The 26,566-nt window shown below is 40.2% G+C and overlaps 1 protein-coding gene across 3 annotated transcripts in view; it reads left to right on the top strand.

Moving 5' to 3' along the window:
* Positions 1–26,566, top strand: part of smad1 (SMAD family member 1) — a 125,033-nt gene that overhangs the window by 52,240 nt on the left and 46,227 nt on the right. For all 3 annotated transcript variants that reach the window (XM_063046443.1, XM_063046445.1, XM_063046444.1), the window contains exon 2: positions 1,996–2,621. In XM_063046443.1, the coding sequence (XP_062902513.1) occupies positions 2,219–2,621 (403 nt within the window). In that variant the 5' untranslated portion in view covers positions 1,996–2,218. The remainder of the gene's footprint in view (positions 1–1,995; positions 2,622–26,566) is intronic.

Below are 26,566 nucleotides of genomic sequence, written 5' to 3'. Positions count from 1 at the left end.
TTATATTTCTTGAGTCAGCAAGGGGAACATTTAGATTGAAGAGTAGTTGATTATTTTGAAGATGTTCGGAGATGGTCTCTCGGGGTGAAGGATGACTGTTTCAAGAGCAAGTTGAGTCAGATTATAGTATATCCAGCTAGATGCTGCCAAGTAACGAAGCTGGGCTAGTTTAAAATATGAAAACAATGAACAGGAGATCAACATCACTCACGATTGCGGTTACCAAACTTGATTAACCGTATTTCCCAGATGCACACAAGTGTTCTTGCTATGTAGTTATTCTAAATTGCAAGTCTTACTGCAGTACTCTACTAAATATTTCAATGACCAACGATGTCAGTTAATGGCTCTACATATTAGAAAGTATGTACATATCAGTTGTCTGACTTATCTTTTGTGGGAGTGGGTCAGGTTTGTGGGGCTGAAGTGCAACTCGAACTTGAAGAACAACCTCTTCAAAATATTGTACTCAAACGGTCTGCGGCTTCTTGTGTTTCATTTAATTATGAAAGATGACTCTTCCAGGTCACTGTTTTCTGTCAACTAACTTTAAAATCTGTTGCCTGAGACTCCGCTGTCCACCTTGGACCCCTGAAATAAAGGGGGTGGGTTCACTTGTGGATACACCTTCACTTGCTGGCTGATGGCAGAATGAACTATCATGGCATGCTCAGACAGCTGACAAAAACAAAGCATTGGCAAATATGCAGGAGCAGTCTATAGGAAATATTAGTGTTATCTAGACAGGGCCACCCTAGGCAACACTGCCCTCTTTGCTGTTCCCCTGCTGCCTTGAATAAAAGTACAATTTGACATGAGAGACATATTTTACTGCTAGAGTTTTGATTTTAACTTTTTGATTTCTTATGACTTGTATCAACTTTTCAGTCTTTGGAGTTGCTTGGTATATTTGAACTGGGATTTGTAATTATAAATGCCAATATTCTTGCTTTCAGAAAACCCATTACTTTTACTACATTTTGGCACTAATAGATGAGTGTAGCTGCAGTTTTGTGCTTGCTTGACAGTCCACTTTTTTATTGGAAGATTCTGTGATTTGGTATTTTATTTTGGTCAATCTGATTGCTTATCTTCATTGACACATCGAAATTTAACAAAAGAATTGCAGTGCTGTCCTTTTGGGGAAAATGTTTTATTTCTCTCCTCGAATCTTACTTTGAAAGGGTGATGTTGATACACTGAATGGGTAAAGCTTGGGTTGTTAAAAAATTGAGTAACTATCAAATAAAAAAAACTGAGAGTGAATGCTAATGTAAAATAATACAGAATAAATCCTGAGAACTATGTGCACTGACTGATTTGGTTTTGCATTCTTTGGTTTGCTTAATACTATAAGGTAAGCAGATATAAAACAGAAAGGAGAAAAAAAAATATTCCTAGTGATTGTTTCTCAGCCATGGGCAATGTTGCATTTTTTTGGTGAAAGTGCACTCATTGCTTAACTGCTGGTCCCCTCTGATTAGAGAGGAAAAATACTGCTGAAATCTGCCCTTGCATTTATTTGAAATATTTTAAATTTTTATGCAGGATTTCAATTATTAGGGCTTTTTTGGAGTCAAAGATGATGGGATGGTTGGCAGGTACTCCTTTTGCACCTACATGTAAACTAATATATTTTGTGTTTGAGTAGTCGTGTTGACTTTTAAAAATACTGCTTCAAAAAACAATCATTAGGACAAATGAAGTTTGTACGAGTACAATTATATTTTTCCGAAATGTTAATTTGACAAGTACAATTTGTTTACTGGAATCAAAATGCAACTCAAATTTAATTAATAAAAGTAGAGTCCCATTGAATCTTTGATTCTACCATTCCATCCTTGTTAGCAAAAATATAAACTAAAAGTGAGGCCCATATAATAGTAGGGAAGATGACTTTGAAATTGTGCTTAAAATAGTCAGGGTGGGAGTGAATGTAGAGTTAATTTTGAACTAATTTCTTAATCTAACTTTTTGCTCTTATTTTTTTCATAGATCTGGAAGAAAATTACCTGAATACATTCCAAAACCGATTCAAGATTCTTTTACCCTGTGGATTTTAAACTGGACTTTTAGGGACAATCCTGCTGAAACAGAGTTCATATCATAGGATTGGTTTGATGCCCAAAATAATATTCCTTTTTAAAATACTTCAGAACTACTGTTGATCTCTTAAAACACAATAGCAACCCTGCTATTGGTTTCAAAACTGGTTGAGATGACTACAATGGCAAGTTTATTCTCATTCACCAGCCCGGCTGTGAAACGCCTACTGGGCTGGAAGCAAGGAGATGAGGAGGAAAAGTGGGCTGAAAAAGCAGTTGATGCATTGGTGAAAAAACTCAAAAAGAAGAAGGGAGCCATGGAAGAGCTAGAGAAGGCATTAAGCAGTCCTGGTCAACCAAGTAACTGTGTCACTATTCCTCGGTCTCTAGATGGTCGCCTTCAGGTATCGCATCGAAAGGGCCTTCCACATGTTATTTACTGTCGTGTATGGCGTTGGCCAGATCTTCAAAGTCATCATGAACTGAAGCCATTAGAATGTTGTGAATTTCCATTTGGCTCAAAGCAGAAAGAAGTCTGCATTAATCCATATCACTATAAACGAGTAGAAAGTCCTGGTAGGTGGCTAAGAAAATGTGTATCTTAGATAATGTTAACTCCTTGAAAGCATGTAATAAGATGAAAAATGCACTACCAGATTGTGTTCCCTCTCCCCTTCTCTATTGGAAATGATTATCTGAACCAGATCTAGTCTTTGCCAGTTGCATTTATTTTTTTCACAAGACTTTTAATTATCATGTTGTATGGTTTATTAAAAGATATGTCAAGTCCTGCAGTGCTGTGGGAGCAATTGCAGAATCACTGCTGTGATTCAAAAACAGCTCATCTACCATTTTGTCAGGGTTAGTAAGGGAATGCTGACCTTGTGATATCCAGATCCTTCCACTGAATAAAAAGTGTCATGGGGGTAAAACTGCCTCTATGATTAAATTGGGCAATTCTTAAATTTACTTGGGCTCCATGATATTTTACCTCTGACCTTTTTCTATATAATGAGGCAAAGTTTCCAAATTAATTTCAATGAAAATCTCCTGGAAACCTTCAACTGAAGATATGAGTTATTTTTACGTTTCCCCCAAGTTTAGAAGGATGTGCAGGAGAGCACCTGAAAGCTGTTTAGACACTTGCGGTGTAATACAAGGTTAAACAAGTTGCAGTGGTCCTTCCGATTGCAATTAATCCCATTATAAGAAATGACATTATTTAATTTCTTGAAAATAAAATTATATAAATGGCTCAAACAGCCTTGTTAGAAAATTCTTAGCATTGTCAGAGTTAACCATATATTTTATTTATGGTTATTTATTTTTATATGTAGTTACCTGTGTACTGTGAGTATTTGAAATGAGTTAGCTTGGTCTAATATATGTTCACCACTGTTTACTGGAAACTGAATGAATGCATTTTAGCTACAAGTAGATCTCTGCACTGACCACCTGATTTGTGTTATTTTTAGCAACTAAGTTGAGACGTAATCTTAAAATACAAGCAATGAATGAGAGTAGCCTTGTTCAAAGGAACCTCAAGTTCTGCATACAACACTAGTTGGCTGAATTTAAATATTTGTGCTGATTTGGTTGTTGTATAAGATTTTCTGGGTTTCGATCGAGATCTTCTGGAAATCATCTATTTGGCATTACAGATTGGATTAAGATAGCACTGCGGGCAGACGACTACACAGAGAAGCAACAACACCAGTCCAGAAACCTGAAGGGCAGGAGAAGGCTGCAAAGTGAAAACTAAAGTGTGCAGGCAATAAATTATCTTTGCAGTTCATTGCAAAGCAATGTAAAGAAGTTCCACAGTCCCATGAGGCAAATCAGTACCTGATTGCAAGTTGTCCCTAGTCATGGCCTAGAGTTTTATAGTCTGAATTGGGTTTTTTTGGGACGTTCCAAGGAATAAGTATTGAATAACCAACAGGCCACTAGCTGTATGTTTGCATCACACAGGTAACTGTCTCCAGCAGAAGGCATAGAACATAGAGTATAAAACACTACAGCACAGGAACAGGCCCTTCAGCCCACAATGTTGTGCTGAACCAATTAAATTAGTAAATGACCAACTAAACTGATCCCTTTTGACTATACATGTCTATACCCTTCCATTTCCTTGCATCTATGTGCCTATCTAAACATCTCTGAAAAGTCACTGATGTATCATCTTCTGCCACCACCCCAAGCAGTACATTCCAGATACCTACCACTGTTTTCTTCTTTAAAACAAATAATTTGCCTCATCTCCTTTGAGCATCCCCCACCCCTCCTTCCTTCACCTTAAATGTATGGCATTGGTATTTAAACATTTCAACCCTGGGAAGAAGATGCTTTCTGTCTCTTCTATCTATGCCTGTCATAATCTTATTAACCTCTATCAGATGTCCCCACAGCCTTCGTCACTCCGGTGAAAACAACCCAAGTTTGTCCAACCTCTCATTATAGCACATGCCCTCTAATCCAGGTAGCATTCTGGTAAACCTCTTCTCCAAAGCCTCGACATCCTTCTTATAATGAGGCAACCAGAAATGTTCTGTAGTAATCCAGATGCAGCCTATCTAGACTTTTGTAATGCTGCAACAAAACTTACTATTAAACTCAGTGCCTTGACTAATAAAGGCAAGCATGCAGTATGCCACCTTGACCACCATATTAACCCGTGCAGCCACTTTCAGGGAGCTATGAACTTGGATCCCAAGATCTTTCTGCTCACCAATACTGTTAAGGGTCTTGCCCTTATCAGTGTACTGTCTCTTTACATTTGACCTGCCAAGGTGCAACACTTAACATTTGTCTGGCCAATTCCCCATAGATCCCAAGCATCTTAATCCTCTAGATGATACTCCCTTGAGGGACCTTGTCAATGCCTTAAGGCTGATTTATACTTGTGCGTCAAATGTATGTCGTAGGTATCGCGTACCCTACGCCGTAGGGTGAAGTTCACCGCCCCAAAAATGTAATTCACGCATCGCGGTGATGCAGGCCGCAGCAACTGTGACTGGTCCGCTTGGTAGCATCGCATTTCCGGTTGCTTTTCTCTGCCATGTCTGTACACTGATGCGAAATAAATGGTTGGAAACGATGAACCAAATCATCAAATCTACCTGCGGACACCCGAAAATATTGAAATGCATTTCCTCGTCCATGTCTCTCACGGAGCAACTCAACACAGTGGCATAGAAACCCCCCTGCCAACTAGCGTTTTGGCAGTGAATTGCGGAGCGACGCAGACACAACTACGCATTCTCGCTACGGCATAGGGCTACGCAAAAGTATAAATCAGGCCTACAGCGTAGCCCATACACAGAAGTATAAATCAGCCTTTACTAAAATGCATGCAGACAACAACCCAGCTTCATCAACTCAATAAAACTCAAGTTAGTAAGACACAACTGGCCCTGCACAAAGCTATGCTGACTCTCTCTAATTAGGCCATGGTTTTCCAAATACTCATTAATCCTATCCCTAAAAATTTTCTCCATTAACTTTCCTAACACTGTTGTGAGAATCGGCAGTCTTTAATCCTACTTGCTAAGGACTCTTCATGGCCTCGCTTCTTGAGTTCTTTTCTAGCATCTTTATAATCCTCAAGGGCACTGTTTGATTCTAGCTTCCTAGAATCTAGTACATACTTTACATTTTTCTTAACTAAGTTCATTAACTCCCTTGACATGAATGTCAAAGACTTGGATGACAGAATTGTTGGCGTTGTGTTCAAGTTTACAGATGCTACAAAGGTTGGTGGAGTTTGGCAGAAGGAATAAAGGCATGGCTTATTTTCTAAAACAGGAGAAAATTCAAAATCAGAGATGCAAAGGGACTTGGGAGCTGGGCAGCACAGTAATGTGGTGGTTAGCACAGCGCTTTACAGTTCCAGTGACCTGGGTTCAATTCCTGCCACTGTTTATAAGGAGTTTGTACGTTCTCCCTGTGACCGGGTGGGTTTCCTCTGAGTGCTCTGGTTTCCTCCCACAGTCAAAGTTGTACCAGTTGGTAAGATAATTGATCATTGTTATTTGTCCTGTAATTAGGCTAGGGTTAAATCAGGATTGCTTGAAGAACCAGAAGGGCCTATTCTGGACTATCTCAATAAAGATAATAGGGTGACCATAACTGTATGGAATACTCCAGATATGGCCTGCTAGAGTTTTGTAAGGCTGCAACATAACTTCCTGACTTTTGAACTCGTATCACCAACTGGTAAAGGTAAGCATACCATATGCCACCTTAACCACCCTATCAACCTGTATAGCAGGGAGTTATGAACTTAGACTCCAAGATCCCTCTGCTCATCAGCATTGTTCAGAGTCTTGTTCTTAAGTGTATTATCTCCTTACTTTTGACCTACTAAGGTGCAGCATTGCACGTTTGTCCGGGTTAAACACCATCTGCCATTTCTCTGCCCATATCTACAACTGATTTATGTCTCGCTGTATTCTTTGCCGGTCTACGCTATTCATAACACTAACAATGTTTGTGTCATCTGCAAGCTTACCAACGCACGCATCTACATTTTCATTCAGCTCACCAGTGTACATCACAAACAGTGAAAGTCCCAGTAGAGATCACTGCAGAACTAATTACAGACCTCCAGCTAGAATAAGTCCCTTTGACCACTACAGTCTGTCTTCGATGGACAAGCCAGTTCTGAATCCAAATGGCCAATTCACCATGGACCCCATACATCTAAATCTCTGGATGTGCCTCCTATAAGCAACCTTGTCAGATGCCGTACTGAAATCTACGTAGACAACATCCCCAGTTCTACTTTCATCAATTGCCTTCATCATCTCATCAAAAAACATGGGTAAGATACGACTCACCCCGCACAACGCTGTGCTGGTTTTCCCTAATTAGGACACGGTTTTCCAAATGCTCAAATCCTATCCCTAAGAATTCTCTCTTCAATTGGTTCCTTTCTACAACTACAAAATAAAATAGAAGGAAGACAATGCTCTTTGTCAGTTGTAGAACATTTTTGACAACTGTTATCTCTGGAAGCACTTTAGTAAAATTGCCCCCCTTCTTTCCATGCATTAACAATCTTTCAATTTCCAGTGGTATAATAGAGTTGCACATGACCTAAATTACACATTCAGTCTCAAGTTTTTTGAAAAGTTGGGATCATTTGGGAGGCTGTCTTCCTGAGAAGACGTGACATGCCCTTTGTTACCAGTGTCACTTGCAGTATTTTATGTGGCAGTCTGAAACATGCCTGTGTAAATTCTGGAAGCTAGACCAAGAAAGTGACAGTTAAGCTTTCTTTGAAGCTTCCACAAGAAACTTTGAGGACTCTAGTCCAACCTTCGTTTTTGACTGCTTATAGGATTGCCTTAATACAATGCTTGATCATCCCCTGCTCTTTCTCCACCCATCTGATACACTGCATGTGATTGTCAGCAAGCCTTCAGGTGCAAGCTGCTTCTTGCCATAAGTCTTCTAAATGCTGAATCTTGGAAAATCATCATTGTTGTGAGGCAAAGATGCAAGGTGTGTTTTTGTTCTCACCTGTGCACAGAAATCATTCTCTAAAGATCCTTGAAAGCAATTCCACATGATGTACCTTTCAGCTGGCTAATAGGAGAAATTATGGTACTTCAGGAAGCACTTCATGGTGTGTGTGTGTCCCCATCAGATTGTCAGATGAAACATGGTATATTTAAACTTGAGCTTCTGACTCATCTCTGTTCTGACTAGGACTGGCTATTATCACATCTTAACATTAGCTCATTTTTTTTTGTATTGTTGACTTCAAGTGTCATTCCTGTGAAAAATTCTCATCCTTGTTCTCTAGTTCCTCAGCCCCTCATTTTCTTCTACTTTTTCATCTATGATTTTAATTACTCCACTGCTGCAAGCTGAGAGTTCCAAGCTTCATAATTTCTATCACCTTCCTCCTCCATGTTCCCTAATGCCTATTTTGACCAAGGTTTATTGTTTGTCCAAAGCTGTTTTTATCATTTTCGTAATGCATCTGTTAAATACTTTGGGATATTCACTATGTTAACAGCTATACAAGATTAAAGTTGTTAAAGGTTGCATACAGTATGGTTATTTCTCAGATCAGTGGCAAGTATACCGGTTTCCTCCCAGATGTTTGAAACGCTGGATGAGAAAGTATCTTTTTGGTGTTGCAAGTTACATGATACTGATCTGAAGTAAATGCTAAACTGAGTGAGAGTTTTGGAAAACTGATGAAAAGTTATATCTACTAGTCGTCATTGACTGCACCGGCACAGCAATTGGACATTTATATCAGTGTTGTTATGTGAGATTTTGCTCTGAGCTTATGAACTCGTGCATGTGAATACAACTGTATGTGAAGTCAGTGGCTTGGGATATCCTGAGAATCTGAAAGGCATTCTTTTAATTCATTTTACTGAATCAGAATATCCATTGGAGGGGAGAAGAAAGGAGTAAGGTTTAATTCTGTGGTATTTGGCATTTTTGTCCCATCCTACTTCCTCACCAGAATTAGAAACTGAAGCACGTGCTTTTATGATCTCTCACATTGGAACTAATTAGGACTTTCAAATCACTTTGGTTCACTTTTCACCTTTGGAAGATGCAGATTTGTCAAATTTTGAGCAACTGTAACAGTGTTTCAAAAGTTACTAATACTTGTGGATTTAGAATGGTAGCAATATGTAAAATATCAAAAGATAGAATTTACGCTAAACCCTAAACCAAAGATTTACCATTACTTTTTAAAATAAAACTCTATATACAAAGGTGTGCCTTCAATTGACATTGGTTTGTATAGTTTATTTAGGCCAGACTCTGTTGTTCTGAGTAGATTAAACATGGTTCCACCTAAATGGTGCTGTAATAGCTCACAGTGATTCTCCCATTCAGAAAATAACAATTCTTAATTTAAAATGTTAACTTCAAATTATAAGATGAATTATACGGTTTAAGAGGGCACTGGTGAAGCATAGTGACAACTTGCTGACAGCAAATGCAACCATTAACCACTTTATTACTCACACTTGTTTTGAAATGATCACTGCAATCGGTAGCCTGTAACATGCCTTTTGGATATGAGCTTTTGAACTGCCTGTACACCCTGGCATTTGTGTGGTGTAAACTGAAGTCCTGAAGGTGGAAGATGGTGTGTGCAAGCTGAATCAAGGCAGCGGGACCCAGATGAGAGAGTGGGGAGTGAGCTAATGTTTAGCTGCTGGAGTGGATTTGGAGGCAATTTGAAGCAGTAGAACCGAGGCTAGGCAAAGACAAGGCAGCAGGGACCAGGCCTGAGAGAAAGAAACAAACCTTTGTTTGACCAGTTTAAGTGCAGTGCTGAATTGGAAAGGTCGGGTATGAGGCAAATCGAGGCGCTGGGTCGGTCCTGGTCCTGGTCCTGGTCCTGAGAGCGTGAAATGACCTGCTGTTTAGCCAACTTAAGTGCTGGGCCAGATTGAAAAGGTCAGTGTGTCAGGGCCGGAAGAGAGAGACAGGCCAGTGTTCAGCTCGCTGCTGGTGAGATTTATTTCTGAATGTTATTTGTTTACTTTTATTGTTTCTATTATGGATTTGAGTATGCCTGCAAGAAAATCATTGCCTGAATCCTGCTTAAACATGTCTTAATGGCTAAAGAGCTGTTCCCTAAATGAAAACTCACTAAACTGTCCTTCCAGGTAAGATTGTGTTCACCTGCGAATCCATCTCATCTACATCAGTGAGCCCCAACACAGATTGGGGAACCACTTGGTTGAGCATTTTCTCTCCTTCTGCAACCACCAGGATCTCCCAGTGACAATCCATTTCATTTCCACTGACACATCTGTCCAAGACCGTCTCTGCTGCCATAATGAGGCCAGATGTGGGTTGGAGGATCAATTCCACATAATCCATCTTGGTACTCTCCAATCTAATGGCATCAATATTTGAGTTCTCTAGCTTCCAATAACCACTCCCCTCTGACTTCCTTCCTCACACCACACACCTCTTCTCCTTCACCCCTCATGACCTGTCCAACACCTCGCTCTATTTCCCTTTATCCTATAGTCTACTAGCTTCTTTTAGCAGAGACCACCTTTAGCTCTGTGTCGCTTTCACCACCTAGCTTCATGCATTGTTTCCTTTCATCCCTCTTCTCCCTCCCCTCCCCCACCTATCTTCTATGTTCTCACTTGGACTTGCCTATTATCTGGCAGCTAGTGCTCCTCCCTTACCTTCTTATTATGCCTTCTGCCTGCTTCCTTTTCAGTTCTGGTAATAGGCTTCAGCCTGAAATATCAGCAGTTCATTTCCCTCCATTGATGCTGCCTGACATTTCTCTGGCATTTTGTGTGAGTTTCACAAGAAAATGGGTGTAAGAATAAGCATCTGACCCCCTTAAGCTTGCCCCAACATTCAGTATGATTTGGCTGTTTTATGCTGAATTGAATACCTCAGTGCCAGTTCTCCATAGTTCTTAATTCCCTGATCCATCACCACATTAAATACTTAAAGGAAGATGAGGAAAAGGGGTGCTAAGAGGACAGAATTCCAGAGAATTGACGCCCTCTGCAAAACTTTCTATGCAACTATGCTTTATATGAAAGCATATTTCTTCGGCAAGGACTCTTCCACCCCCACCAATGACCCCTTCTCCCGTCTTCAACCCTCCTCTTCTTCATGGACACCCCGCTCTGGTCTTCTGCCTGCTCTGGATCTCTTTATTGCCAACTGCCGACGGGACATCAACAGTCTCGACTTCACCGCACCTTGTCCCCATTCCAACCTCACTCCTTCGGAACGCTCTGCTCTCCACTCCCTCCGCACTAATCCTAACCTTATTATTAAACCCGCTGATAAGGGGGGTGCTGTTGTAGTCTAGCGTACTGACCTCTACCTTGCCGAGGCACAGCGACAACTCGCGGATACCTCCTCTTATTTACCCCTCGATCGTGACCCCACTAAGGAGCACCAGGCCATTGACTCCCACACTATCACCGACTTTATCCGCTCAGGGGATCTCCCATCCACTGCTACCAACCTTATAGTTCCCACACCCCGCACTTCCCGTTTCTACCTCCTACCCGAGATCCACAAACCTGCCTGTCCTAGCCGACCTATTGTCTCAGCTTGCTCCTGCCCCACCGAACTCGTTTCTGCATACCTCGACACTGTTTTATCACCCCTTCTTCAATCCCTTCCGACCTATGTTCGTGACACTTCTCACGCTCTTAAACTTTTCGATGATTTTAAGTTCCTTGGCCCCCACCGCTTTATTTTCACCATGGATGTCCAGTCCTTATATACTTCCATCCCCCATCAGGAAGGTCTCAAAGCTCTACGCTTCTTTTTGGATTCCAGACCTAATCAGTTCCCCTCGACCACCACTCTGCTCCGTCTAGCGGAATTAGTCCTTACTCTTAATAATTTCTCCTTTTGCTCCTCCCATTTCCTCCAAACTAAAGGTGTAGCTATGGGCACCCGTATGGGTCCTAGCTATGCCTGCCTTTTTGTTGGGTTTGTGGAACAATCTATGTTCCGTGCCTATTCTGGTATCTGTCCCCCACTTTTCCTTCGCTACATCGACGACTGCATTGGCGCTGCTTCCTGCACGCATGCAGAACTCGTTGACTTTATTAACTTTGCCTCCAACTTTCACCCTGCCCTCAAGTTTACCTGGTCCATTTCCGACACCTCCCTCCCCTTTCTAGATCTTTCTGTCTCTGTCTCTGGAGACAGGTTATCCACTGATGTCTACTATAAGCCTACTGACTCTCACAGCTATCTGGACTATTCCTCTTCTCACCCTGTCTCTTGCAAAAACGCCATCCCCTTCTCGCAATTCCTCCGTCTCCGCCGCATCTGCTCTCAGGATGAGGCTTTTCATTCTAGGACGAGGGAGATGTCTTCATTTTTTAAAGAAAGGGGCTTCCCTTCCTCCACTGTCAACTCTGCTCTTAAACGCATCTCCCCCATTTCACATACATCTGCTCTCACTCCATCCTCCCACCACCCCACTAGGAATAGGGTTCCCCTGGTCCTCACCTACCACCCCACCAGCCTCCGGGTCCAACATATTATTCTCCGTAACTTCCGCCACCTCCAACGGGATGCCACCACTAAGCACATCTTTCCCTCCCCCCCTCTCTCTGCATTCCGCAGGGATCGCTCCCTACACAACTCCCTTGTCCATTCGTCCCCCCCATCCCTCCCCACTGATCTCCCTCCTGGCACTTATCCGTGTAAGCGGAACAAGTGCTACACATGCCCTTACACTTCCTCCCTTACCACCATTCAGGGCCCCAAACAGTCCTTCCAGGTGAGGCATCACTTCACCTGTGAGTCGACTGGGGTGATATACTGCGTCCGATGCTCCCGATGTGGCCTTTTATATATTGGTGAGACCCGACGCAGACTGGGAGACTGCTTTGCTGAACATCTACGCTCTGTCAGACAGAGAAAGCAGGATCTCCCAGTGGCCACACATTTTAATTCCACATCCCATTCCCATTCTGACATGTCTATCCACGGCCTCCTCTACTGTAAAGATGAAGCCACACTCAGGTTGGAGGAACAACACCTTATTTTCACTCTGGGTCGCCTCCAACCTGATGGCATGAACATCGACTTCTCTAACTTCCGCTAAGGCCCCAACTCCCCCTCGTACCCCATCTGTTACTCATTTTTATGCACACATTCTTTCTCTCACTCTCCTTTTTCTCCCTCTGTCCCTCTGAATATACCTCTTGCCCATCCTCTGGGTCACCCCCCCCCCCCTGTCTTTCTTCCCGGACCTCCTGTCCCATGATCCTCTCGTATCCCCTTTTGCCTATCACCTGTCCAGCTCTCGGCTCTATCCCTCCCCCTCCTGTCTTCTCCTATCATTTTGCATCTCCCCCTCCCCCTCCAGCTTTCAAATCCCTTACTCACTCTTCCTTCAGTTAGTCCTGATGAAGGGTCTCGGCCTGAAACGTCGACTGCGCCTCTTCCTACAGATGCTGCCTGGCCTGCTGTGTTCACCAGCAACTTTGATGTGTGTTGCTTGAATTTCCAGCATCTGCAGAATTCCTGTTGTTTATGCTTTATATGATTTGCTTTGTACAAGTGAAAGTATCTTGGCATCGATACTGCCATGTCCCTTCGGGTGTTGTATATCTCTAAGGTCACATTCTAAACTCCAGTGATGCAGACCCAAATTGATTAGCTTCTCTCTCATCTTAGGAATTAGTGAATCTCCTCTGGGCTCTCTCTGATTCTATTACAGCACTTTTTCCCACAGATGAGACCAAAGTTTGCAGTACTTAAGGTGTAGTCTTGCCAACATTCTGCAATTCTAACAAAGCTTTGTTTAAACTCCCAACTTTGCATTAAAGGGCAAAATGCTATTTGCTGCCTTACCCATTCATTAAACCTGCATGCTAGCTTTGTGGGATCCAAGCACTAGAAAGCCTATTTTCAAACTCTACATTTTGACAAGAACCCACTTTTTCCTCCTACAGAAGTGTAGTTTCCTACTTTAAACTCCATTGCCAGTTTTTGACCAATTCATTGTTAGTCTCAATATTCTCATCAAGCACTTCCTTGTATTTTTATTATTCACAAACATGGATATGTTGCACAGTTATCCTTTTACTTTGTTCAAATAATTGACAGTCAGGAACTGATCTCTTTGGTACATCAGAACTGAAAATGACCCATTTATTTCAACTCTTTCTGTATGGTTGGCAGTTTACAATCCATGCTCGCACACTTTCTCCAATACCACGAGTTCTAAATTTATGCACTAGCCCTTCTATGAAATGCCTTTTAGAAATTTAAATGCTTTATGCTAGAAGGTTCCCTTCTATTGATTCTCCCTGTTAGTCCTCAAAAAACTTGATCAGATTTGTCAAACAATTTACTTGTTTCTATTATATTAAATTTTCCTGAATGATTAAGTATTTCCTCTGTTTATCAACTTCATCATTGCCAACAATGGATGTTAAATGAACTGGCATAGGTCCCTGCCTTTTGTCCTCTTCTGTTGAATAAGAGAGACACAATTTGCTGTTTTCCAATCCTCTGGGATTCTTTTGGAATTTAATGAGTTTTGTAAAATTTAATTGTTGTATGTCTTTGCAGTCACTTTCTTTAAAACCCTTGAGCGTAGGCAGTCTCGTACTGCGAATTGTCTGTGTAAACTTTTTCGTTTGGTCTACTTCTGCCATTTTCATTATGTCAACCACCTATTAGAAGTCCAACCTCAAGCACCACAATCAATAAAGGGGGAAAGCCATGACATCATAATAGCTCAGGCAAAGCATAACTCTCTACTTCAAGGTATATAAGTAGGGCAGCAATATCTCAGTTGAACCATGGGCTAGGGAAATGTGGTCAAGACCATTCAAAAGACCAGATTCTGAACTTTACCCCATTGGATGCCATGCCCTAATACACAGGAATTGAGTCACTTGGTAATTAGAGTATGGGAATTGTACTAGTTAACACTATACTACAGTAATGAATGGCAATAATGCGCAGGATGGGCCCGGAAAAGCACAATTCCAAATTTTTCATGGTATGCCAAATACAGAAGTGTCACACAAGAAATGCTGGTGAACGCAGCAGGCCAGGCGGCATCTATAGGAAGAGGTACAGTCGACGTTTCGGACCGGGACCCTTCATCCTGACGAAGGCTCTCGGCCTGAAAAGTCAATGTGCCTCTTCCTATAGATGCCGCCTGGCCTGCTGCGTTCACCAGCATTTTTTGTGTGTGTTGCTTGAATTTCCAGCATTTGCAGATTTCTTCGTGTTTACCGAAGTGTCACATTGCTTTTCAACAACTATAGCGTATTTTGAGTAAAGTCTTAAGAGAACGGTGGATTAGCAGGAGATGAGGTGAATATATGATCATTAATCCGTTGAGGCACTGAGAATCAAATTCTTATAAGAAGTCATTTTTAAATTAAGCCTGTAATTGCTCAGCTGCCTGCTTTGCTACCGAGTGCCCACCGACTGGCTTCTTTTCCTTTATCGCCCCCTTGGGGGCAATATCGCCCACTTTGGGAACCAGTGCTCCAGGCAAATCTACCTTTATACCATTACATGCGAATCCACTAGGTAGGATTTAAGTACAGGAATAAAGAGAGACATTGAGGGTACATGGACAAGCGGGTTGTATGCCAGATAGAATACAACAGGGAAATTAAGTGGGATGATCGACCTTAGTACACACAAAAGCAGAATATTTGTTAAATTCTTATTTAAGTTGAAGACCTGTTGTTGGACATTTATTTTGGAGTGGAACTAATCTTAAGAATTAAAGGTATAATGTTCAAGCTATGGTACCTAGATTCCAGAACCTAAATTCAAAGCCTTTCATTTAACATCAGCATAATAGATCCCCTATTGACCTGTCCTCAAATGATTTATGGAAAAACACATCAGCTCTCTTTTATTTTTGGAGCTATCTCTCAGTAAAGGTAGATATCAATGGTGACATTTTCCATTGCCTTCAATGTGCAGAAAGAAATTTCTCCTTGTGGCTTTATTTTGAATCAGTATTTCCTGGTCATGGACTCCTCAACCAGAGAAATCTCCCTGCATCTATCCTGTCAAGAACTTTATAAGCTTTGTGAGGTCTTGTCTCTTCCTTCTAGGATATAGTTCCAGTCTACTCTTGCACTCTCTCTATGCATCATTTGATTGTTGTTTCTGCATAGTGGCCTAGATTGTCTTTTTGTACACACGCTCCTAGATCCATTTAAATGCCAGCACTACTCAAATTCTCATCATTTAACAAATATTCTGCTTTTGTGTGTACATGTATTCCATCTGGAAGACAGCTGCTTGCCCATATACCCTCAGTGTCTCTCTTTGTTCCTGTACTTAAATCCTAGCTAGTGTAATATCATCAGCAAACTCGGAAATAAAATGTTTAATTTTCTCAGCCAAGTCATTAATTGCGGAAAAGCTGGAATTCAAATACCAATCTGTGTAGTGCTCTGTTAGTCATATTCTGCCAGACTTAGGATGATCTGTTTCTTGTTCTTCACATTCTGTCCAGTGAACAATTCTTAATCGATGCCATTGTTACCTCCCATTCCTTCTTCCCTCCCCCACCCCCAAGTGCTCTAATCCTGTTAGTTTCCCCCTCCCTGGTGAAATCCAAATACACCACATCCTCTGGTTTCCTGTTCATCTCATCACATTCTCAAAGAACTTGAAATACAAAGTAAATTTATTATCAAAGTACATCATCATATACTACCTTGAGATTCGTTTTCTTTCAGGCAGTTACAGGAAAATAAAGTACTGTTGAATGTATGGAAAAACTAAACATAAAGACTGATAAACAACCAATGTACAAAGGAAGACAAACCATGCAAGAAAATACTTTCATAAAACATGCATACATAAATAATACCGAACGTGAGTTGTGGAGTCCTTGAAAATGAGTTTGTAGGTTGTGGAATCAGCTCAGAGTTGAGGTGAATGAAATTATCCATGCTAGTTCAGGAGTCTGATGATTAAAGGATAACAACTTCCTGAACCTGGTGGTGTGGGACCTCAGGCTCCTATATTTCCTACTCAATGGTAGTAGCAAGAAAAGAACATTGTTTGGATAGTGAGGATTCTTGATTGTGCATGCTGATTTCTTCTGGCAGAGCTCCCTGTAAGTGTGCTCAATGGTGGGGAGGGCTTTGCCTGTGATGTATCCAGAATCAGGATTGATACCACTGGCATTTATTGTGAAATTTGTTGTTTTTTGGTGGCAGTACATTGGAATACATAATAAACTTTTAAGTGACAATAAGAAATATGCAGAGCTTATAGAAAGTATTGTTCCCCCCCCCCTGCAAGTTTACATGTTTTATTGTTTTACAACATTGTATTGCAGTGGATTTAATTTGGATTTTTTGACACTGATTAATAGAAGAGGACTCTTTCATGTCAAAGTGAAAACAGATCTCTACAAAGTGATCTAAATTAATTACAAATATAAAACAGAAAATAATTGATTGCTTAAGTATTCACCCCCCCCCCCCTTAATATGACACACCAAATCATCACTGGTGCAGCAGGCTTCGGTGGCTGAGGTGGGAGAGACTGCACGTTCAGCTCTTGCCCGGGTACTTCACTAGTCACAGCTTAATGGGAGAGTGGCAAAGAGAATACCACTGTTTGAAAAAAAAACTCACATGAAATCTCAGCTAGAGTTTGCCAGAAGGCATGTGGGAGACTCTGAAGTCAGCTGGAAGAAGGTTCTATGGTCTGATAAACCAAAATTGAGCTTTCTTGCTGTCAGACTTAATAACTGTTTGGCATAAGCCAAACACCGCACATCATTAAAAACACACCATCCCTACCATGAAATGGTGGCTGCAGCATCATGCTGTGAGAATGCTTCACTGCAACAGGCCCTGGAAGGTTGGTGAATGAATGCAGCAAAATACAGGGAAATCCTGGAGGAAAACCTGATGCAATCTGCAAGAGAACCTGTGACTAGGAGAAGATTTGTTTTCCAGCAAGACAACGACCCCAAACCTAAAGCCGAAGCTACACAGGAATAGCTTAAAAACAACAAAGTTAATGTTCTGGTGTGGCCAAGTCCTCAATCCAATTGAGAATTTGTGGCTGGACTTGAAAAAGGGCTGTTCACTCACCATCCCTATACAATCTAAAAGAGCTTGAGCAGTTTTGTAAAGAAGAAAGGGGAAAAGTTGCAGTGTCCAGATGTGCAAAGCTGATAGAGACCTATGCACACAGACTCGAGGCCGAGCATGCTGCCAAAGATGCATCTACTAAATAGTGACTTGAAGGGGGTGAGTAATTATGCCATCAATTATTTTGTGCTTAATGATTATAATAAATTTAGACCAATTTGTAGAAATTTGTTTTCTTTGACATGAAAGAGTCTTTCTGTCGATTACTGTCAAAAAAGCCAAATTAAATCCACTGTGATTCAATGTTTTAAAATAATAAGCCATGAAAACTTCCAAGGGGGGTGAATACTACTTATAGGAACCGTATATCTATATAAATTGAAATAAGTAGTAAAAAAAAATCAAAACAACAAAAAAACAGTAAGTTAGTGTACATGGGTTAATTGTCCACTTAGAAATATGATAGTGGAGGGGAAGGAGCTGTTCGTGAAACATTGAGTGTGTGTCTTCAGGACTTTGTACCAACCTTGATGGTAGCAATGAGAAGATAGCATGTCCTGGGTGATGGGGTCCTTTATGATAGATGCCACCTTTTTGAGGCTTTGCCTTTTGAAAGTGTCCTCGGTGCTGTGGAAGCTGGTGCTCATGATGGAGCTGGCTGAGTTTGTAACCTTCTCCAGCTCTTTCTGAACTTGTGCAGTGACCTCTCCACTCCAAATGGTGATGCAGCCGGTTAGAATGCTCTACATGGTACATCTGTAGAAATCTACAAGAGCCTTTGGTGATATCAAGTCTCTCTAAGTCCTAATGAAATATAGCCATTGTCATGCCTTCTTTGTAATTGCATTAATATGTTGGGACCAGGATAGATCTTCAGAGATATTCACCCCCTAGGAACTTGAAGCTTCTCACCCTTTCTTCTGCTGATCACTGAATGACTACTGGTGTGTGTTTCCTTGACTTCCTCTTCCTGAAGTCCACAGTCAATTCCTTGGTCTTACTGACATTAAGTGCAAGGTGGTTGTTGCGACACCACTCAACCAGCTGATCTGTCTCACTCAAGTACGCCTCCTATCACCACCTGAAACTTTGCTAACAATAGTTGTGTCATTGGCATATGTATAGATGGCGTTACACCACTGCAGACTTTTCTGTTCCTGGGCATTGGTATTTGCATACCAGGCGTGATGCAGCCAGTTAGGATAATCTCCTTTGTGCATCTATAGAAGTTTGTCAGAGTTTTAGATGACAAGCAAATCTGCACAGACTTCTCAGAAAGTAGAGGTGCTGCCATGCCTTCTTTGTGATGGCACTTGTGTGTTGGTTCCAGGACAAATCCTCTCATATGGTATCACCAAGGAATTTAAATACTGACTCTCTCCATCTCTCATCCCTATTGAGGACTGGCTCGTGGACCTCTGTTTCTTCCTGCTGTCGTTGTAATCACCCCCTTGGTTTTTCCGAATACAAGATTATTGTGGCACCATTCAACCAGATTTTCAATTTCTCTTTTATGTGCAGATTCGACCAACAACAGCAGATTAGTCAAACACTATTCTCCCTTCAAATATTCAAATGAACTTTACTCTGTTTTATTCTTTTCAAGACACTTTAACTGACAGTGTTGTTAAGCTAATAGGCCAGTAGTTTAATGTTTCTCTTCCTCCTTCCGTATACAGTAGAATCACAGTTGCTATCCTCAGCTCTACTGGAAAAAAAAAATCCCAAGTTTAGAACTTTAGCTATAACCATTTCGGATCATGCTCCACTTAAGCTTTCTATTAAAATTATGGCCAATATACCGAACAATAGACAATGGCGTTTTAATTCGCTGTTGCTTCAGGACTCGGACTTTGTTAATTTTATGAATGAACAGATTGAGCTTTTTTTTACAATTAACCATACAGAAGATATTTCGGTTAACACTCTTTGGGACACTTTTAAAGCCTATATTCGGGGTCAGATTATTTCGTATTCCGTTGCTTTGAGGAAGAAACAGAAGCAGGAGGAGATGGCAATTGTGGACAAGATTAAAGAAATTGATAAGAAATATGTTATGGCTCCTTCTGAGGAACTATACAAACAAAGAACTGAACTTCAAATGGAATACAGTTTACTACTCTCGTCCTCGATTGTAAACCAATTAAAGAAAACAAGAAGTGATTTTTATGTTCACAGTGATAAAATTGGCAAGCTGCTGGCTAATCAATTGAAATCTAATTATGTTAAATCTCAAATCAATCAGATTTATAACCAAAATGATCGATTGATATTGGATCATGTGGGGATTAATCAAACCTTTTGTGATTTTTATTCTTCTTTATATCAATCAGAGTCTCCTCGAGATTCTAAATATATGAATGATTTTTTAGATAAGTTAGACTTCCCTCAGATTTCACAGGATATGTCTTCTTTATTAGATACTTCCATTACAATGGATGAGATTAAGAATGTTATTTTTTCTATGAATCTGGGGAAAGCTCCTGGCCCTGATGGGTTTACTGTTGAATTTTACAAATGTTTTGCTTCTTTATTGATTCCTTGGCTCTATAAGGTTTTTGAGGCTTCTTTGAAACTTGGTAAACTTCCGGAATCTTTTAATAGAGCATCAATTTCTTTAATACTAAAGAAGGATAAAGACCCTGCTCAATGTGCATCTTATAGACCAATATCTTTATTAAATGTCGATTCTAAAGTTTTTTCTAAGTTATTAGCAAATAGACTAGAAAAAGTACTTCCTTCTATTATTTCGGAAGACCAAACGGGTTTTATTAAAGGTCGTTACTCTTTTTATAATATTCGTACATTGTTAAATATCGTTTATACTCCCTCACAAAATGTTCCTGAGTGTGTTATTTCTTTAGATGCCGAGAAAGCTTTTGATAGAGTAGAATGGCCTTATTTATTTAAGGTGCTTGAAATGTTTAATTTTAGCTTGAAATTTATATCCTGGATTAAACTGTTATATCACTCCCCTCTAGCCTCGGTTCGTACTAACTCTTTAAATTCACCTTTTTTTCCTCTCTTTCGTGGTACTCGACAAGGCTGTCCTCTTAGTCCCCTATTATTTGATATTGCATTAGAACCTCTTGCAATTGCTATTCGAGAATCTTCAAATATTACTGGGATAACTCGGGGATTAAAGTCCCATAAATTATCACTCTATGCTGATGATTTACTTTTATATATTTCTAATCCTGAGAGATCTATTCCTGCTGTTTTAGAGTTATTAGCACAATTTGGTCTTTTCTCAGGTTATAAATTAAATCTTAGTAAGAGTGAACTTTTTCCGATTAATAAACATCTTCCCTTATATTATAAATTTCCATTTAAATTGATTAATAATTACCTTTCATATCTTGGGATTAAAATTACTTGTAAACATAAAGATTTATTTAAGACTAACTTTTTACCATTAATAGACCATATTACTCAACTTTCATCTAAATGGTTTCCCTTATATTTAACTTTGATTGGTCGTATTAATGCAGTTAAGATGTTTTTTTTGCCAAAATTTTTATATGTGTTTCAGGCATTACCAATTTTCGTTCCTAAATCTTTTTTTGATAAAGTTGACTCTAAAATTTCTTCATTTATTTGGCAGAATAAGAATCCGAGACTGGGTAAAATACATTTACAGAAAGCTAAGAGAGATGGAGGTTTAGCATTACCTAACTTTAGATTTTATTATTGGGCTATTAATATTCGACATATGAAATTTTGGTTACTTGACCGGGATATACTATCTATTCCTAAATGGGTAGCATTGGAATTACAATCTGTTCAGGGTTATACACTTGGTTCTATTTTAGGTTCATCTCTTCCTTTTGATTCGAAACGCCTTAAGCAGATCTCTAACCCGATCGTTAAATATGCTTTGCGTATTTGGTTTCAATTCAGAAAATTTTTTGATCTTAATCAATTCGGGTTAGCGATTCCTATTTTAGGTAACATATTTTTTCCTCCCTCTTTTACGGATCGCGCTTTTCAAACTTGGAAGACTAAGGGTATTTTACGGTTTTTGGATTTATTTTTAGATGGTTCCCTTATGTCTTTTGAACAATTATCTAATAAATATAACTTATCAAGAATACATTTTTTTAGATATTTACAAGTTAGAAATTTCCTAAGTACTATACTTTCTTCCTTTCCAATGCTTCCTCCTATATATATTTTAGATTCGATAATTAACCTTAATCCATGTCAGAAAGGTGCATCGGCTATGATTTATAATATTATTATGAAACTTAGGAAAGCTCCATTTGATAAGATTAGGGTAGATTGGGAACAGGAATTGGGGCTTACCATTTCTGTGGATGATTGGGGGCAGATTTTACAATTAGTTAATACTTCTTCTATTTGTGTTAAACATTCCCTAATTCAATTTAAAGTGGTGCATAGAGCACATATGTCCAAAGATAAGTTAGCGCGTTTTTACTCGCATATTAATCCTTTCTGTGATAGATGTTCGGGGCAGATAGCCTCTTTAACTCATATGTTTTGGTCTTGCCCTACTTTGGAAACTTTTTGGAGAGATATTTTCAATATTATTTCTAAGGTATTAAATATAGATATCTCTCCTCACCCTATTACTGCTATCTTTGGACTACCTAAAATTTCTAGTAATCTTTCCCCTTCAGCCCGTAGAATGATTGCATTTCTTACTTTAATGGCGAAAAGATGTATTTTACAACATTGGAAAGAGCTTAATGCTCCAACTACCTTTTTTTGGTTTTCTCAGACGATTTTATGTTTGAATCTGGAGAAAATTAGAAGTAACCTTTATGATTCTTCATTTAAATTTGAACAGATTTGGGGACCTTTTATTCGATATTTTCATTTAATGTAATATTTACCCTTCTTGTTTTTTCTTCACTGTTTTAAAGGAGGTCGGGATTGAGGACGTGATTTTAAGTTTAACTCTGTTTGGTTTCAAGTTAGCCCATTACTTTGCTTTGCTTTTAGTTAGTTGCACGGTGGGTTTTTTTTTGGGGTTTTTTTTTTCTTTTTTTTCCATTGATATATATAAAATCTAGTATACTATTATGTTATCTTGGTTGCTTATGCTTAAATTACATTGTTTGTAGTATTTTCTTTTTGGTATTGTTATCTTTTGGAATTTTATTATACTTTAACATTGTATTAATGTTTATATGGCTTACCTTTTTTGTATACTTACTCAATAAAAAGATTTTAAAAAAAGAACTTTAGGAGGTTAAAACTTAGACCGTCCAAAGTCTCGGCCTACAGAATAAGTTGACATTAGGATCTTTTGTCTTACTTTGAAATTGGAGCATCAGGACCTCGGGGCATTGGAAAAATACCTCTTTGCCAGTGCAAAATCCTCTAAATTCAGTGGAAGAATAAGGGAGCCGATACCATTGTCTTCTGGCAGGCTAACATCGTCAGTATTGTAGCCCTAAGTATACACAGTTCGTTCTAAAGGACAGGCCACTTTGTTTGCATGCCAAATACCATAATCCTGAAAATGTGCTCTGAGATCAGAGTCAGATTTATCCCTGACTTTGGTGATGTGAAAATTATTGTTTTGTGCTAGTAATACATTGCTAAGACATAAAATTACTATAAATTACCAAACAGTACATATTGAAAGAAGGAATAGTAAGATATTTCAAGGGGTCTTGGGCCATTCAGAAATCTGATGGCAGAGGGGAAGAAGCTTTATCTGAATCATTGAGTGTGGGTCTTCAAGCTTCTGTATCTTCTCCCTGGTGTTAATAGCAAGAAGGGAGTATGTCCTGGATGGTGAGGCTCCTTGGTGTTGGATGCTGCTCTCTTGAGGCACCATATCTTGAAGATGTCATCTGGGGGACATGATGGGAAACTTCTTTACTCAGCGGGTATTGAGAGTGTGGAATGAGCAGCCACCACAGGTGCATACGAGCTGGATTTCAATGTTTAAGGACGTTTGGATAGTAGGGGTATGGAAGGCTATGGTCCCAGTGCAGATTGATAGGAGTAGGCTGTTTAAATGGACTAGATGGGCTGAAGGGCCTGTTTCTGTGCTGTACTTCTCTATGATTGTATGGTGGTTTGTGCCTCTGACAAAACTGGCTGAGTCTACATACCACCTGCTGCCTCTTTTGATCCATGTGCCAGAATGCTCTCCACTGTACATCTATAGAAATTTGTTAAGTATCTTTGACATTTTGAATCTCAAACTCCTAACAAAGTAGAGCTGCTGAGGTGCTGCCTTTGCAGTGACATCACTATCATAGGAAGAGATTGTCATTGCTTTTCCTTTGTCTTAAGGATTGTGGCCAGAAAGAAATGGAACATCTCATTGATCCATGGGAATCTGGTCATGACCCTTCAAAGTGGGGAAGGAACTCTTGAGACCCCTGGTTCATTTAATAATAGGAATAAATGGGCCCTGAATAAATGACAGAAAGAGGGCACAAGCTACCCATATATCTGTTCCATCAAGTACCTTGTAGCTCATCTGTAAAATAGTCTATGGCTTCTATAATAAAAATGGAAAAAGTTGGAAATACTCAGTAGGTCAGCCACAGGAAAGTGAAACAGCTCATGATTCAGGTCAGAGACCCTTTAACTGGGAAAGATTTCATTCAAAGAAGAAAAAAAGATTTTTAAGTTGCAGAGAACTTGGTGGGAGGATTGGATAGCTTTATTGTTGTAAACTCCAAGCCAAAATCAAAGCTGAATGACTTCAATTAAAATTCTGGTTGGTTGTTAATTCAGATTTATCACATGCCATCAAAACATTCAGTGAAATGCATCATTTGCATTAACAACCAACACAGCTAAGGATGTGCAGAGGGCAGCCCAGAAGTGTCACCATATACCAACATGGCATACTTGCAATACTCAGCAGAACAACACAGAACAAAACAAAAGAGAACACAACAAGGAACAAAACAACAGAGAACAAGCTCCAATCGATAGGAATTTTAATACAAAGAGAATCAATGAAGGTTGGGAAATTTAATGTCAGGTCATGAATGCAGCTACATTCCCAGGCTGCCTTCTGTGGTTCCTAAATTGATCTCATCACTTACCTCATGACCTTCCAACTAGAGTGGAAGCAAGTTATCCTTAAAAGCAAGGGATTGCCTGAGGAGCTGGAGGATGGTAGAAGTTGATCAGAAATAAACCTACGTAATTATTTTTTAAACAGGTGTAAAAAGAATAACTTGCAACTACAAACTTATTAGACTTGATTCTGTTTACATAGAACATAAAATAGTACAGCACAGTACAGGCCCTTCGGCCCACAATGTTGTGCCAACCCTCAAACCCTGCCTCCCATATAAGCCCCCACCTTAGATTCCTCCATATACCTGTCTAGTAGTCTCTTAAACTTCACTAGTGTATCTGCCTCCACCACTGACTCAGGCAGTGCATTCCACGCACCAACCACTCTCTGAGGAAAAAACCTTCCTCTAATATCCCCCTTGAACTTCCCACCCCTTACCTTAAAGCCATGTCCTCTTGTATTGAGCAGTGGTGCCCTGGGGAAGAGGTGCTGGCTATCCACTCTATCTATTCCTCTTATTATCTTGTACACCTCTATCATGTCTCCTCTCATCCTCCTCCTCTCCAAAGAGTAAAGCCCTAGCTCCCTTAATCTCTGATCATAATGCATACTTTCTAAACCAGGCAGCATCCTGGTAAATCTCCTCTGTACCCTTTCCAATGCTTCCACATCCTTCCTATAGTGAGGTGACCAAAACTGGACACAATACTCCAAGTGTGGCCTAACCAGAGTTTTATAGAGCTGCATCATTACATCGCGGCTCTTAAACTCTGTCCCTCAACTTATGAAAGCTAACACCCCATAAGCTTTCTTAACTACCCTATCTACCTGTGAGGCAACTTTCAGGGATCTGTGGACATGTACCCCGAGATCCCTCTGCTCCTCCACACCACCAAGTATCCTGCCATTTACTTGGTACTCTGCCTTGGAGTTTGTCCTTCCAAAGTGTACCACCTCACACTTCTCCGGGTTGAACTCCATCTGCCACTTCTCAGCCCACTTCTGCATCCTATCAATGTCTCTCTGCAATCTTTGACAATCCTCTACACTACCTACAACACCACCAACCTTTGTGTCGTCTGCAAACTTGCAAACCCACCCTTCTACCCCCACATCCAGGTCGTTAATAAAAATCACGAAAAGTAGAGGTCCCAGAACAGATCCTTGTGGGACACCACTAGTCACAATCCTCCAATCTGAATGTACTCCCTCCACCACCACCCTCTGCCTTCTGCAGACAAGCCAATTCTGAATCCCCCTGGCCAAACTTTCCTGGATCCCATGCCTTCTAACTTTCTGAATAAGCCTACCGTGTGGAACCTTGTCAAATGCCTTACTAAAATCCATATAGATCACATCCACTGCACTACCCTCATCTATATGCCTGGTCATCTCTCCTCAAAGAACTCTTATCAGGCTTGTTAGACACGATCTGCCCTTCACAAAGCCATGCTGACTGTCCTTGATCAGACCATGATTCTCTAAATGCCTATAGATCCTATCTCTAAGAATCTTTTCCAACAGCTTTCCCACCACAGACGTAAGGCTCACTGGTCTATAATTACCCGGACTATCCCTACTACCTTTTTTGAACAAGGGAACAACATTCGCCTCCCTCCAATCCTCCGGTACCATTGCCATGGACAACGAGGACATAAAGATCCTAGCCAGAGGCTCATTTAGTATAATGTTACTGGATTGCTTATCAATTGAAAACCTTAGAAATAATTGTTCCCTAGTAAACTAATGAATTGTTAATTTGTATGACTTCAGAAGAGAAAGTTCCAATTGCACTAACTTTCTTTAGTCCATTGAGGAAATCATTAAATTGAACTCTGGTGAGACTGGAATTCGAACTCAGGATAAGGGGCTGTCCACCTAGGACTAAGGTGCAAATTTCTTAC

The sequence above is a fragment of the Mobula hypostoma genome, chromosome 4 (assembly GCF_963921235.1).
Source record: "Mobula hypostoma chromosome 4, sMobHyp1.1, whole genome shotgun sequence".
Classification (NCBI taxonomy): domain Eukaryota; kingdom Metazoa; phylum Chordata; class Chondrichthyes; order Myliobatiformes; family Myliobatidae; genus Mobula; species Mobula hypostoma.
Note: the sequence above shows the minus strand (reverse complement) of the source record. Positions and strands in the feature narration are given on the sequence as shown.